This window comes from Coturnix japonica, chromosome 6, assembly GCF_054131305.1.
Source record: "Coturnix japonica strain WE chromosome 6, WE-NBRP24, whole genome shotgun sequence".
NCBI classification, from domain to species: domain Eukaryota; kingdom Metazoa; phylum Chordata; class Aves; order Galliformes; family Phasianidae; genus Coturnix; species Coturnix japonica.
This window is the reverse complement of record NC_140668.1, coordinates 30,054,581-30,069,959: the sequence shown is the minus strand read 5'-3', so window position 1 is coordinate 30,069,959 and position 15,379 is coordinate 30,054,581. Positions and strand designations below refer to the sequence as shown.

Below are 15,379 nucleotides of genomic sequence, written 5' to 3'. Positions count from 1 at the left end.
ATAAATCTAAATTGCAAAATTTAGACAAAAACAATGTGGTCGATTCCTACTCCAAAGAGAAAAATAAAAGGAAGAAACTGTGAAATGTTTTCCTTTAAATAAATTTCAACCTTCTTTGTTTAATTTTTCAAACTCAGACCTTATATTCACAAAGCCAGTATTCAGCATTACACCTGTGCAAGCACATAGGAGAAATGTGATTGCTGGTTTTGAGAAGGGAGGCCGATACTTCTTAGCTTCTATCTCCATGAGATAAAAAATTACAGTGACATTATTCACATGAGAGGTAGAACTGGAAATGTATTTATTCATGCAATTTATTTTACCTATTGATCAGAAAAGTAGCTGTAACATCCTGAAATTTCTTTAAAATCCTATAAAAATAAAATGACGGCACATCTGCAGCGCCCACTGTGCCTGCCTACAAAAACAAGTGTCCTAAATCTCCAGCTTTGCACACTCCCTGAAGCTCTACTGCAACATCAGAAGAAAACAGCATCAGATTGACCATATAAAATGACATCAACAGGATCTGAGGACACTAATATTCTATGATAGATTTTAAATACAGATATAATAGCACTTCTTAAATCCACACTGCGTCTCTAAATGAACTCTACCAAGCACATATATACTTCTAAGCAAACATAGTATTATAATTAAAATATCATGGTTATATTTTTTCCAGAATCTAGATCAGTGATACCCAAAAATAAAGGTAGAATCTAGACCAGTAGCAAGTCTCTGTAGGGTAGAAAATCTGGCTTTGTTATTAAAATAAAACACAGAAAATTTTACCATGTTGCAAATCACAGTAAGTTTGATTACAGACAAGTAGTAAGTTGAGTGAGTTCTAGTGCAGAAAGAAAAAAAAGCAGATCCATGAAGCTGATGTATTCATAGGAACAGTGAGAGGTTAAAAATGAGCATGTTAAATGGAACAAAAATAGTAACTGAGCAAAACATACAGAATCCCTAAGTAGATGCTAAGGAAGGCCTTTGAAGCAGTTAGTATAACTAAGTCTGAAACCAATAGGCTTATGCCTATTGAAGGACAAGGGTAATTGAAGGAAACAGTGATGAAGCAGGGAAGGAGACAGAAATAACCTCAACTGGGAAAAGACGATTCTATTAAAGTGGTCTTTATCCAACAACACATTCCTTGTGCTTTTATTTAAGACTGTCATATGTCTTTCTCAAAAGACTCTCTGCAGCTAATGAATCCAAATCTACCCTGGGAATTAAGGCTCCTCACCACACCGTACGTACACCCCCCCCACACACACACATCGCATGTGCAGACAGCGCTCCGCTCCTGTTGTTCCTCTCACCTGTATGTATTCTCAAGTGGACCTTTAAGTGATGTGATGTTCTGAATGTTTTTCCACAATATGGGCAGTCTTTCATGGCAGAACCAAGGCTCCTGTCTCTCAGTAAAGCTGGCTGCTGGACTCCTACAGATCTCCCAGCTTCTTCTCCAATGTCTGCAACACAGAAATGTTCTCACATCACTTCAGCACATGTCAGAAGTTTTCTCACTAAAACTGCTAACACAACACAAAGTTAAGCATGTCAATACTACACCTGTCTATTTCATTCTTTAAATCTGACAGAATGCTGACAATTCATGTATTTTCTTGTTATTCTCTTAAATTATTTCATCTTTCCTATCATCATTTTAAGCAGCATATGGTACCTTTATATTGAACTGAATTATACAAGAAAAGAAACAGCTGTGTCAGCAGCTGGTTTGATTTCTTCTTTTGCTTGGTTCCTATTAATTTTTCCCCCAAAAGTTTTAAATTGTTGTTTTGTTGAGTCTATTTAATTTGGAAGTATTGTAAAAATATGCGTGATTTTAGACAGAAAAAGTTTGCATCAGCATGTTAAAAACACCCCATAAAAATGGAATCACAGGGACAGGCAGACCAACAGAAGTGGCAATGCCTACACACAAAGCTAATCAACTTCTGCAACGCGTTATAGAAACAACATGAGTGACCTGGTGAGTGACCTCATATCACAGAATCTGGTAAGATGAGGGGGGACTCCTTTGACCCTTCACCCAGGCTTTCTCCTTCCATCTTCATAGCTACACTTACTCTTTGCATTGACATACAATGGGTGAAACTCCAAGACATTTCATCTCTCTTACCAGAGGAAGAAACCTTAATTCTCAGCCACTCTGAAGAAGCTGCCATTATTCAAGCAGGCTATGGACAAAATAACTGGCACAGACATTACAAAATATACAATGTTTTTAGAAAGTCATTACTCACAGCACACAAGACTCAGCTATCATCTTGTATTTCGAGGGTCACCTTAGATCACATACAAGTGTATCAATTCCCATTACCACCAAAAAGCACCGTGGCACACACTGAGATTCTAAAATGGATTTACAACCATGGGCATGCAGTGCACATGGGCACATTACCAGTCCTGGATGCAAAGGTTGAGCTACGTGGTCTGTATTGAAGGGGGGAGCATATAGTTATAATCTGCACATAGAGTCTCGATTATTTCTACCATGAACTACTGACTGAAAATGCTCGGCCTCTACCCAGCTGATATGTAACTAAAGCTGTCAGGAAACATAGTGCAGTTTACGCAGCATTTCCCTTTAAATGGAAGTGATGGATGTAGGAAAGCCTTAGACATTTCACTCTAATACGAACTGTTCACAAAATAGCAGAGATCCAACTACCACATTGCTGGCAAAGGTAAAACTAACAGCCACTTTATTATTTATTATTGAATGGTCACTCTATAGACAGTTTTGCTTTAAGATGTAATAAAGGATGATTCAGCATGACCAAAAAAAAAAGTACAGATGCTTATCTTCGTCATGCATGTCATCAAATTATTGCTAATTTTCCAAAGTCAAAATCTGATTCTAGAAATTAAAATTCTTGTTTAATATTTTCTGATCGCTCTTAGGCTGCCGGGTTACAGAACACTATTTAGGTTACAGGGCTAGTAATTGTCATTTGAATTATTCACAAGTATGTGAAAGAGCATAATGCAGAGCGTATTTTGTCTTTTAGAACCCAGGAAAGCACATATAGGTGCTAGTACTTAACTCCGAGCTTCCTAAAGAGTTTAGATTTGCCACTTTATTGTTCTCCTCCAAAGTTGTATATATTCATGTCTTAAGCCGCTCTGGGAGAAAGAGAATTCCTGAGTGCAAAAAGCATTTCTGAAGTGCAAAATAGAGAACACATGATGATAAATTGCAGGATTTTATTTTTTGTTTTCAATAAATATTATGTGAGCATTATAGATAAATATATAGATAAAGCTAACAAGCCACTCAGGAGGAATTTACAGAATAAGTCGACTGGTTATGTTTTGCTATATGTCACTCTAAATGATGGCCTGTTATCCATTTGCCTTTTATCTTTCTATCTAGAATATGTGTGGCCCAATAAAAAAGAATAAATTTGTAAGATAAACAGCTCGCTTTGCAGATTTAAGAGTCTAATTTTCACTTTACACAAAATTGAATTTTTTCAAGGCAGCGAGACGATGGAGTTTACTCTAGCACTAATCCCTCTGAAAAAGCAAACTGAAAACAACAATGAAGCAAAGAAAGATGTGGGTGGTCTGAAGAGTTTTCTTTTAGATTTAAGTAGACATACAGTAGATAGCTCCAAAGGCTTTACTCCAACAGGGGCCTTACCTTGAAGAATTTTTCTTCCCACAGTGAAAGCATTCCTAAGACTTTAAAGCTGGGCTGAGGGGTTTTCTTTTGAATTCCTCTGCCTACAAAGCCCACTGAAGCACTGGAGGCCATCACTACCTGAATGAACAGCTTTACATCTAAGTCCTTTCATTCCCAACAATGAAAAGATATGTTTAAGGCTGTCGTCTGTCCCCATCAAACGCTACCCCAGCTTCGTCTTACTAGGGCCCCGTTTCGGCAAAGTGAACCTGTTTGTCAAGGCACTTAAGTTTAAAATGTGCTTTAAAATGCATTTACATCTCACTGCTATCAAGTTCATTTTAACACTTTCTTAAAACAATACATTGAACGCGAGGGAAACAAAACCACAAAACAGGAAAAGGATAAATAATTAGCATGTAAGAGTTACAAGGCAAACTGATGAATGCAGGCTAAGGCAACAACAAAAACAACAAAAACATTCCACCTAATTTATTCTGCACCTCAAATGTGCCCCTTTCTCCTGCTGTTGTTACACCCTCTGAAGTACAAGCTCTCAGTTACGTTAAAGCATGCAACGCTTTGCTAATGTCTTACAGACCTGCAGAACTGGGATAAGCCCCACCAAGTCCATCTAATTTATGATTTACTTGGGATCTGAGAAATGGTTTTCAGGCTGCTCAATTCAGAGGATAAAAGATCAGGAAGGAAAGAGAACAGTTACTTATCTTGCAGTCATTGTGGTTCACTGAGTTATGTGGTCTACATGATGAGCACTTGATGCACGTGAGATTAGACTTCTTTTTTTACTACCTACTTCCATTACAGGCAGGTCTAAGTCCTGAATATCTTCCGGCCCACTCCTACCTTTCCGGATTCAAGTGCAGGAAATAATAGAATTGCATATGAAATATTGTATAGATGTTCAAGCTAGATGTGAGGCTTCCAAAGCTTGTATCCCAACTTACTTTCACTGAGCTTCCCTTTCGCTTCGCTCACAGCACATACAGAACTGCACAAATAAATGTTCTCATTCGGTTCATAATGAGAAGCTGGTCTTTGTGCTACACCTTGGGTGACCACAAAGCTAAGTCAGTTTCAAGGCCAGGGGCTCCACAGAGGCAGGTAGGTCACGCCAACCCAAGAACAACCATCCACCCACCTGCACTCTGGACCTTAAACAAACAAGCAAAAGAAGTGACTAGGCCTGGTGCAGCACCTTAATGGTGACGTTCTCCTACCAAGGACTCAAGACACAACTGCCATCCCATGTCCTAATGGGAAATAAAAAATAAAATAAAAAAAATAATAATAAATTGAAATTTCCCCAAGTTTTCTTCAGACTGGTACACCTTTCTGGGATGAGCTTACAAAGGTGATTAGAAAAGGACTGACTGCTTTTGTACAAAGAAACATGCTTTTAGATGGCTGGGTAGCAGCACTGACTTCAGTCATGTTAGCAGCAAATTTTCAAAGACTCCTCTCCATACGTGTCCTCTAAATTCTGGAAGAGAATTTATTTGCTGCATGTATGTACAAGCACAAGGATTCACAAAGAGGCACTTTCATGTTCAAAGGAGGTAAATTGCGTTCCTCACACAGACTAAATTATCAGCAAAGTCAGTTGGAATTTGCCAACGCAAGGATTGCCAAATTAGCCAAAAACAGGCAATCACATGGAAAAGGTAATCAGCTCACTAAATAGGTAATCACACTTAGAAATATGTGTTTGCTCTCGCACGTTTTTCAGGCATTATTAAAGAACCCTTTGAAAATATGTCCAGAAGCTTTTAAAGCTGCGCATAATCCCACATTTTTGTATATTTCGGAATTTCAAAATATTTGTAGTTGTTTAGAACTGCCTGCGAAAGTTAATGAACGCTATGGTGCAACACCAGGAGGCAATTTTTTAAAGATCCATAAACCACTTAGATAAACCCACTTTGTATACAATTACCTTAGCAGGAAAAATTTTATTCTCAATTTAATGTCAAGAAGATAGTTAGACGATATTCAACATTTTAATCCTGTCACTTCTGTCATCATTATGCAAGCATGCCTGGACTCTGACCACCTCCTTCCCTGGAAAGCAGCAAAGGGCACACAAAAGTTTCTGAGAAAACATGCCTTACCTTTATTTCCTTAGAAAAAGCTTGAATAATACTGAAAACAGGGATTTAATTAATGATATCTTTTCAGCTACCTGGAGCAGCTTCAGCTAATATGTTTAGATGAAAACGGCCTAAACTCCGGCCCAGTGCTTACAATTTGAAGTTAGAATCCATTTAGCAGATGTTCCTACACTTCTTGCTAGTGAAGTTCATGGCTTAAAATAAAAGTCTAATATTACTGAATATTAGAGTTATATTTTAGGCCTCCGGAAAGATTTACTAATGTCTTAGGTCAGGAACAACTTGCTGTCTCTATTGTTTCATCAAGGATTTAGGTTTTAGTATGACCATATATGGAAATCTTAAACTGTTGAGCATTAATATGGATTGGCAGAGAATTTGTTTAAACAGAGAGCTATTTTAGACGAGAACTGGAAAGGAGGCCTACTAGTGAGAAAACAGCATTCGTATTGTTTGTATTATTAGAAATAAAGATTATACCAAAGGTTCCACTGGTAAATAAAGAGATACCGCTTCTGACATCAGACTTCCCACTTAGTTGTCCGACCCGCGCAAGCAAACAAAACTGCCTGCACTGCCTGTGCTGCCGATGAGTGCATTAGCAGATTTAAAGTACAAGCTAAATCTAAAGTACAAACCAAAGCAAAATACTCACATTGATTTACACATAAAACGTGCCACATCCGGAAGTGGGCACACAGTGACCATCACCAATACCTCTGGCTACATGGGAGCTCCACAGGTCTTATTTCAAGCGCAACAGAAGAGGAGTGAGAATATTCTAAGCAGTTTCTCATTAATTGGTGACTTTGGGGGCAATATGTACACCCTAAGCCCATACTCTGGGCACATGACACACAGACAGTTGGCAGCTTTCACACACACTGGGCTGCACAACAATAAGGCATGTATTTAAGTTTCAGGTATTACAGTAAGGATTTTTACTGTGGTGAGCATTCTGAGAAACATGCAAGTGGCTACATATATAGCATAAAGAAACAGCAACAGACAACCAAAATTAAGCTGTTTATCACAAAATGTTTCTTATCCTCTTCATTTCGATCTGTTTCCCTACAGAGTTTTTGTTTTGGAGATCTTAGTGGTCTTAATTTGCAAATTGTTACCAATCTTTAAACCTTTTGAGATGATCAGAGTCCAAACACACTTTCAGAGTGCATCTTTTTAGCTGTCTGATTGCTTGAAGAATACTGTGACTGAAATCAGACAGAGAACTCAAAAAAACAAAATCACAGAATCATAGGGGTTGGAAGGGACCTATGGAGATCACCTAGTCCAAACTCCTGGTTTATTCACCACTCATTCGCTTGCTCTATTTGAGCAAAGCTCTATTTGAATTGAGAATTTATTTTATTTAAAAAGATGCTCTGAGAGCACAATTTTATCCATAGGCCTTTTTAGCCCTCCTTTATTTTCTTTCTTTCTTTTTTAAAAGAAAGAAGACATCTTCTGTATCTTAAAATATCTTTCATTTAACAGTTGGCAGAAGAAAACTCACAGATAAACATTGGCCTGTGTCTTTCTCTTTAACCAGCTGAGTGATCCAAGCCTTTAATAAAGCTGTTCCAATTATTGTAAAAGTCATCTAGTACCTTATAGCCACAAATATTGACAGTTTATTGCTCAACGCATTCATGACATTTGAAGGTCACATCATACATAATACATACACTTTTATAAAAGTGTCTGGAACAAAGAGATACATGATCAGCAATTACATCTTACCATTCAGGGTAAGATTTTATACTTACTTAAAATGAAATACTGTGTAAAATGCAAATTGTCGATAAAACACAAAATAGTTCATTTTCTGTATTGCTTTATTAACAAGCAATACTGTGTCAGCTAACTAAAGAAACAGAATGCAGCCTGTGCCCCAAGAAGATTACAGTTGAATAACATCACACATATTGTTAGCACACCAAAAGAAAAAAGTTAGCCTTAAACTTGAATCCTTCAGCTGCATATCTCTTCAACCCTACTGAATTCAGTGACTCTTCAACATTAGACTCGAATCAGGACCTTAGCATGTTATTGAAATACTAATGTTGCTGAAGTTCAATCAAAATGAAAGTGGAAAGAGTGCTAAAGAAACTTTTTTAATATTGTCCTGTGCAAACATACCAAACATCTTCAGCCTGTTTCCAATGCTCTTGACTTTTAGGGCCGTTCTGAAATCATATGCACATGCACCATCATAATTAAAAATATGATTAAGTTGCAATTTATGCAGTCAGACCGGTGCAAAGTCCATCATTGGAGTAAGCAAGTATCAGGAACACACCAAGTGTGACTGTGAGAATGCTTACTTTTTGTTGCCTGTTTCATGGCATCACTGCTCAGCCCTGGAAGCTCCAGCTAATGAGTACTGAGCAAATGGCCACGGATCACTTAGTTGCTCCCTATCATACCATCTCTGCTAGTTTCTTTTCTAAATCCTTAGCATGCAAGGCTCCTGAACCACATAACCCCTTCACTGGCTTTTCATTTCTGCTATTTCAGTACCATGTCTTTGCCAACCCAATTCCTTAACTTGGATTTATAGATCAAAGCTGTTAAGCTGTTCATCACTGATAAGGTTCATGATATTCCACTAGTTTTCATATAATCTTTCCACAGGAAAGTGGATGCTTTAAAGCAGGATGTACTTCTTCATTTATTGAACAACAGATCTGTTTGCTGTCCTGAATGTTACATTAGTTAGATTCAAGCTTCTGCTTGTTCTTGCTTTCTTCAGAAGTGCACATCTGAGCTGCCAGAACACCGTATTGTATTTCTTTGTAGAGAGCATATATCTTCACAAGAAAAACACATTTTGGATCAGCTACTCTGGGATTCACTTACAGATCTTTCCTTAGTATACTGCTAATGTTCATTCTCATCATTTGTACTTTCAATAGGAAAGTGAGCTCCCAAACCTCCTACATGACTGACCCTTCCACAGTTTTCTCCTCCTAAATTTAAAACACTTTTAGATTATTCTGGATCCTCACCCAGTGTTCATGCCAACAGCTGTCCGTGGTTCACATGTAAATCTCACTCATTTTCCTACCCAAACTCTTGACTCAGATGAGTTAGTTTTGAAATGGGCACTTGATTATTGACCAGATAGGACGAGTTCTTTCCACACTTCCTACAGACTGTTCATTGCTTTTGGTGAAAATTCCAGTGGGGAATCTAAGCAAAGAAGCTATCAAACTGGTCCATCTTTTGGATTTGTATGTGTTATTTCTAGGCAGGTGTTCAGGTACCAGATGGCCCTAAAGCTCATAGTACTCAGGTTATAGCAGCTTCTACAGGCTGTCTGCATCATATTCCCATCTCTGAGATTTGCAGAGGGTCTACATGGAGCTCGATAAACGCTTTTACCTAGCATTGCTCTCCTGATGCCAAAGCTAGATCAGATATCCAATTTGGGAGAGTTGCCTTACAGTCCCTCTTTAATTAAGTACTCCTGATCTCCCACTCCTGGGATGGATTGCTACTGCTGATTAAGCTCCAGAAGTAAGGATCTGTGGAGGCAATTTCATGAGGGAGAAAATAAGTTGCTAGCTAATCAACTAAAATAACCACTAACTGGACTTCTGTGAGTGAATATCCTGCAGCCTTCTTGCTCCCATACTTACTCTGTTCCTTCCACATTTCAGCATGTCTACATATTTATAAACCAAACAGGTAAGTAGTACCTCAGGATGACCTCTAACTTGTTGCCAAACTACATTAGAGGGAAAACAGAACCATTTGGTACAGCGTACAGGCAATGCTAGGAAAAAATCCCAGACTATTAGTAAACTGTAGAGAAGATGGTGAATCCAAATGGAAGCACTGAATCTATTTTCTGTAAGTTCCTCCCACGGGCCCAACAACACAGAGTCTGTGAGAGTCTAAAAAGCACAAATTAACACCCAGCTTCCACACAGTGGTCAAAATACATTAAATAAAATTTAAAATCTGCTGAGTAATTGTATGGAAATGTTTAATAACCACTCTGGTCAAGCTTCACCTGGAGTTGCTGAGCTTAGAGAAACCCTGTACATATATGTATACATACATACATACATACATATATATATATATAAAATTTTTTAAGCCAGAATGACAGACTTAGACGCACTGTCAGTAGGTCTTGGGGCATGCGGTATCACTGCAGAAGTCTTTGCAAACTCAAGAACCCTTTTCATAATTATTACCTCATTACAGAGCGGTAAAATCAGGATAGAAGAGCCAATAGCGGGTCATCAGGTATTATATAAAATCCTTCTAATAAAGAAAATATGAATTACTTAAATGTCACAGGATCATCTTTCTGTAGACCCCAGTAAGAAAGAAACGATCGCTAGAATCAGTCACATAAAGAAAATTGTATGGGTTAGCATAGCTGAATAACACATTTTCCTCTCAACAAAAAGAAGTAAAGCTGTCATTCTGTTTACGGATTACTGATTACAGAGGTGCTGACAGAGTCTCCAAAAAGTGGATAATGTCACAGCATATGATAGAACACATGGACAGACTATGACAGTACAGACAAAATACAGTATTTCTATTTCCTTACGTTTTACTTTCCAGTGCTATCAAATGAGTGCTTTGATTGCCCAGCAGTTTTTCTCCCATTTAAGTGATACATGCCATGTAAGTATACAACTTCTTTCTGCAGTTCACAAAAAATAAAATAAATCTGTATTTGAAGAAATGTTTATGAATAGTTCTGAGTCTATTTTACCAACACCTTTTTTTTCCTAAAAATATGTAAATTGCAAAAGTTTTGCTATAACAGAGAAAATATTGATTAAATTTGTTACTTCTAATCCTAAGAAGGGGTCCTTTGCCTGCTTGGTATCTTTTTTTTCTCATTGGTTTCACAGTGCATTGCAGACATATTGGGACCAAGATGTCTTTAAACACGGTATCATTTGAACGGGCTCATTAATTTCTTTATACTAATGATGTATCTCAAAAGGTACATTAGTAGGTCAACTTGTACCCACGTTTTATAAAATAGCCTTAGAGTACACTAATATTAACATGCTACTATTGCTCTACAAAAATGAGAAATGCTGCATATGGAGCTGATATATCAATAATCCAATCTCCATTTTTCTACCATGAAAATATACATTGTTTCAAGGGAACTATCCTGGTAAAGAAAGAGAAAAAATACTATTTTGGACACTCTGATTTAGCTGAGCTAGTGGCAATAACGTGTTTAGGCATAGGCTTCAGTATGCTGGAATGATCCTGAAACTAATTTTGCATGTGTTGGAGTTGGACCGTGGCCACGCACGTCAGTATGCTGGAACAGAGTTATCTAAATCCTGAGCCTTATTTTACATGTGCTGGTGTTGGACTGTGGCCCTGCAATCTTTTAGGTCTCCATCTGTAGATATGAAAGCCAGGGTGTGCCCAGTCACTTGCTGCTGCTTGCTGCTTTCCTGCCACAGGCCATGTCAAAGCCCAATGCTCAACAGAGACAGCCTTGCAGCTCCCTTCACACCAGTGCAACTGGGAGCTCCTCAGAGCTCTCCTGGCCTCATGAGCCTACCTCCAAAGCGTCTTTTCTGCCTCAGCTGGCATTCTGCGCCCATTGAAGCTCCTGTATCACTGTTTTCCTACATAGCTATCGTGCACCACATCAGGAATGAGAAATATCAACCTCTCGGACAGATGGTCCCACAGATTCACTGAGTTAATTCCTCTTTCCATACTAGGTAAACAGCCCACTAATTTTTAAGTAAGCTCACAGACTTACGGAAGGTCACTCAGAGCTTCCTAGCCTGACGTTGGACAGTGGTCTCAGGTAAAAAACAAAGTGATTTACATCCAGAATAGGTGTTTTCTTTTAGAGAATGGGATGAGAAAGGATCGGGCACAATGAGCCACATTCCCCCCAAAACTGAAGGGAAATAAATGTGGAACACCAACGTAAAGACAGCAGTGCATAGTACTGAGACAAAAGGCAGCTGCACAAAGCGCTCATCATCACAACCCTAATGGGAACCAGTGACCCAGAGGGACATGCTGCCCATAACAAGGAACAAACTTTTTGCATGCTTCCTTCCACCTGTTTATCGTTCCTCCACATTTATATTTCTACCTGAAATTAATAACTCTTTGTCTATATGAAGCCTGCCAGACTGAGGAAACAACAATAAGGTCAAAATTGCACATCTGAATGAAGATCTACCACTTCTTTCTGTGACCAGTCAGACACAATTTAGTTTATTAGCTGTCTCAGAGACAGACGTATTTTAGAAGGAGAGTTATTCCAATCCTTTGCTTATTAGCAATGTACTTTCTCAAATCTATTTCCGCAAACTCCAGTGGTAAAAGAAATTCAAAAAACAGGTAGTCTGCATGCACAGAAGCACCTTTTGTTTAATAAATAATTCAACCATGTATTCCTTTTTAATTTAAAAATGGTCTGACTGAATAGTCAACAAAGTGAACTAAAGTTGGCAAAATACAGTGTTGAAAAATTAAAAGGTGTATTAAAGGCCATATTCATTTGCTTCACTCCTACACTGCAGAGAGACTGCTTTCTTTTTTTCTTTTCTTCTAGATTAGACACATACAGCGATGTGATGCTCATTTGATTTTGAAAGCTTCCTTGCCCTGGAATTAGTCCCTCCCTGCTAACTGCAGAACAACCACTGCTCCCGTACCTCATGGATATCACCAGGTATTCAGCCAGAATGTTCTCATGAGCTCCTCTGCCATGTCTACAAGGGCCATGTTTAGCTACCAACCATCTTGGAAAACAGAAATACAGGAAAACGTTCTGGAAATATTCTGACCACTGTGTGGATGTTAGTTGCATATGTTAATAAGTATACCTTAAAGTACAGGAAAGATATTTGGCTAAAAAAAAAAACACAAAAACAACCCTGTAGATAATGATACAATTAAATCCATGCCAGAATAAATAACTGCAATCAGATGAGTGTATTTGGTACTGACGGATGCTTTCCAAGAGAGTCAAACATATACAGAACTATCTTAAATAAATGCTTGGTTTCTGTAAACCAAAATTCCTAACAGTAAGCAGCTAGAATGAACAAAGTGAATAGAGCCAATTCTTCTAGTTAGCCTTTAGTACCAAAATGTTCAAAAGAATTTCTTGAATCTCAAGGCAGACAGCAAGGAAATAACAAGGTTGTGGTGAAGCCTCCTTATTCAGATTCATGGAGATGTAACCATTCCCCCATGTGACCCAAAGCAGCAGCAGATAAATTACGTCTTCCCAATGAAGCACAATCCTTCAGTCTCCATTCTGCTAAGTGCTTGATTCCCTTTACTGAGAACAGCTTTACTATGATTTGCACTCTTTCTGATCAACGTCTTCTGAATCACTGACCATTCTTGTAACCATCATGTAAGTGTTCACCAACACTGAATTACCAGCTGGATGCCCATAGGACATAAAATGCTGTCAGAAAATGACCTGACCTCAGAAAGTTGAGACATGCAAGAAAGAAGATCTTTACAGGGCAAGAGAATGGGGGAACATAACCCTTAAAAGGAGCACAGACTTAGAGAAAATGACTCAGCAATATCACATCTTACAAAGTGGGCACACGTTTAATTTAAAATGCCTTTGTTAGTGAGAAAGGATTATAACACAGGTCACATTTGGAAGAGAGTGGAGTTTCACAAGTCTATACTGGAAACATCTGTAACACACAGAGAAAGAGCAGGTTTTTGCCTTTTTTTCTCTATTCTGAAGTAAAACTACCTGCAGCGTACAAGATGAAAACATTAACCAGATCCAATAAACACTCTGTACGGACAGTAAAACTGATAGCTTTAAGTGAAACTTCCAAAACATTGGTCTGCTGTGACAAAGCTGCCTATGAATTTAATGTACAAAATAAACCTCTGAACAAAAGCACGAGGATAAGCACAGAAATGTAGACACAAACTCCCACTGAACAATTCAGATGGACTTAAGATTTTCATTTTGGCCAACTTCTAGCTTAGATTGAGCCACTATGCAATAAATACCATCTCAATCAGCAGACTAATTTAAACTCTGAGAATGCAGGCTACTGCATTTGTGGAGCCACATGTTTCCATGCCTTTTCAGGATGGTACTAGTGGGAGCCACTCCAGTAGGCTGGCAAGGCTGTGCAGAATTTGGTACATAACAAACTGGCTTGCAACTGCTAACATTTGAAAGCTGTCTACAGTGGGATTGGCCAACCTAAAAAAGCAATGTATGGGGTTGAGAAAAGGTGAAAGTGTTCAAATGAAACTGAAATAATTGAAAATATTGCACTAGTACTGACCCGTTTCTGGCCACAGGTATGTGATATTTTGCTATATATGTGTGTTATATAGATACAAACATCCAGTCATTTCCATTCACAGCTTGACAACTAAATGTTGCAATGTTACTTGCACCTCCCCTCTGGTATCTCATTTTTTCCTTTAGGGAAAAAATAGTATAAAAATATATCTTGTCACCTATAAGAAAAGACACAGATGTAATCCACCTATGATGACTGCAACTTTCAAAATTAAAACTGAGATCCAAACCAGCAACATTTGTATCACAGCTATTACAATTGCTGAAACCAAAAACAGTGATTCTCCACACATTTATCTTTACTCTGACAATACTTTGCAAGTTTCCTGGATGGGAACACTTTATACTATTAAGAATTATTGAAAATATTCCCTGAGAATGACGTCACAAGACCAGTCAAAGAATAATTATACATAGGAAATGGTATGCATTCAGAACTTTTTCACCTATGTGCAAAAGTTGCTAGGCAAGAAATGTTTAAAATACCTGAGGGTCTTCTGATGGCAGACAACCAACAATATGGGGTCAGACGGTAGTAATGAACTGTCAGCATCACAGGCAAAGCCCCTGCCTTCACAACAGGAGCTTTGGTGGGTACTGTCATTTGAGGGAGGAATGGCAAACCAAGCCTTCCCACAAGGACAGGGTGAACCAGGGACAGGGCTGAAGCACACTGATGGCATGAGGTCTGACAGCAGTCAGGCTGGCTTCCTCCAAGGGACCAACATCTTAGCATAGGGAATCTATCTGCACACCAACAGAAGCAAGGAGACCAAAGCTTTCTCTCAAAAGAGATTTTCATTAGCCTGCAAGAAAAAGCCCCTCTCTGTTCTAAAACAGGCAGAAGTTCAGCAAAATTTCAATGAAGAATTCTCTAACTGTACAAGTTTGATTCATTTTTATTACTAGTAAGACCTACTGTTTACTATGGTCAAACCAGTGATGTGGTGATATCTTTGCTTAGTGTTGGAGATAACCCCGTGGGAGTATCTTTCCAAATTGCCCTCTAATGCCTGAGTTAGAAGTTCACCGCAATGATAGAAACTTTCAAAACAGTTACATGGGTCTGGTTTGAAAAATCCATTATTTTCAGGGTGAGAACTGAACTGCCACAGATCGCACAAAGAACCCTCCTGAGTCACCCTTTAGAGATATTCTCTCCATTTTTATTAGTACCATTCTTCTTCAACAACAGTAATTTCTCCAGGTAACAATGGGAGGTTATCTCTTTGAGTATTTGACATCAATAAAGTTGTAACA

General features: G+C 38.4%; 1 protein-coding gene across 9 annotated transcripts in view; it reads right to left on the bottom strand.

The window, feature by feature from the left end:
• Positions 1-15,379, bottom strand: part of ZNF536 (zinc finger protein 536) — a 314,380-nt gene that overhangs the window by 114,311 nt on the left and 184,690 nt on the right. For all 9 annotated transcript variants that reach the window (XM_085551816.1, XM_015874058.3, XM_085551820.1 and 6 more), the window contains one exon: positions 1,332-1,484. In XM_085551816.1, coding sequence (XP_085407942.1) covers positions 1,332-1,484 — 153 coding nt within the window. The remainder of the gene's footprint in view (positions 1-1,331; positions 1,485-15,379) is intronic.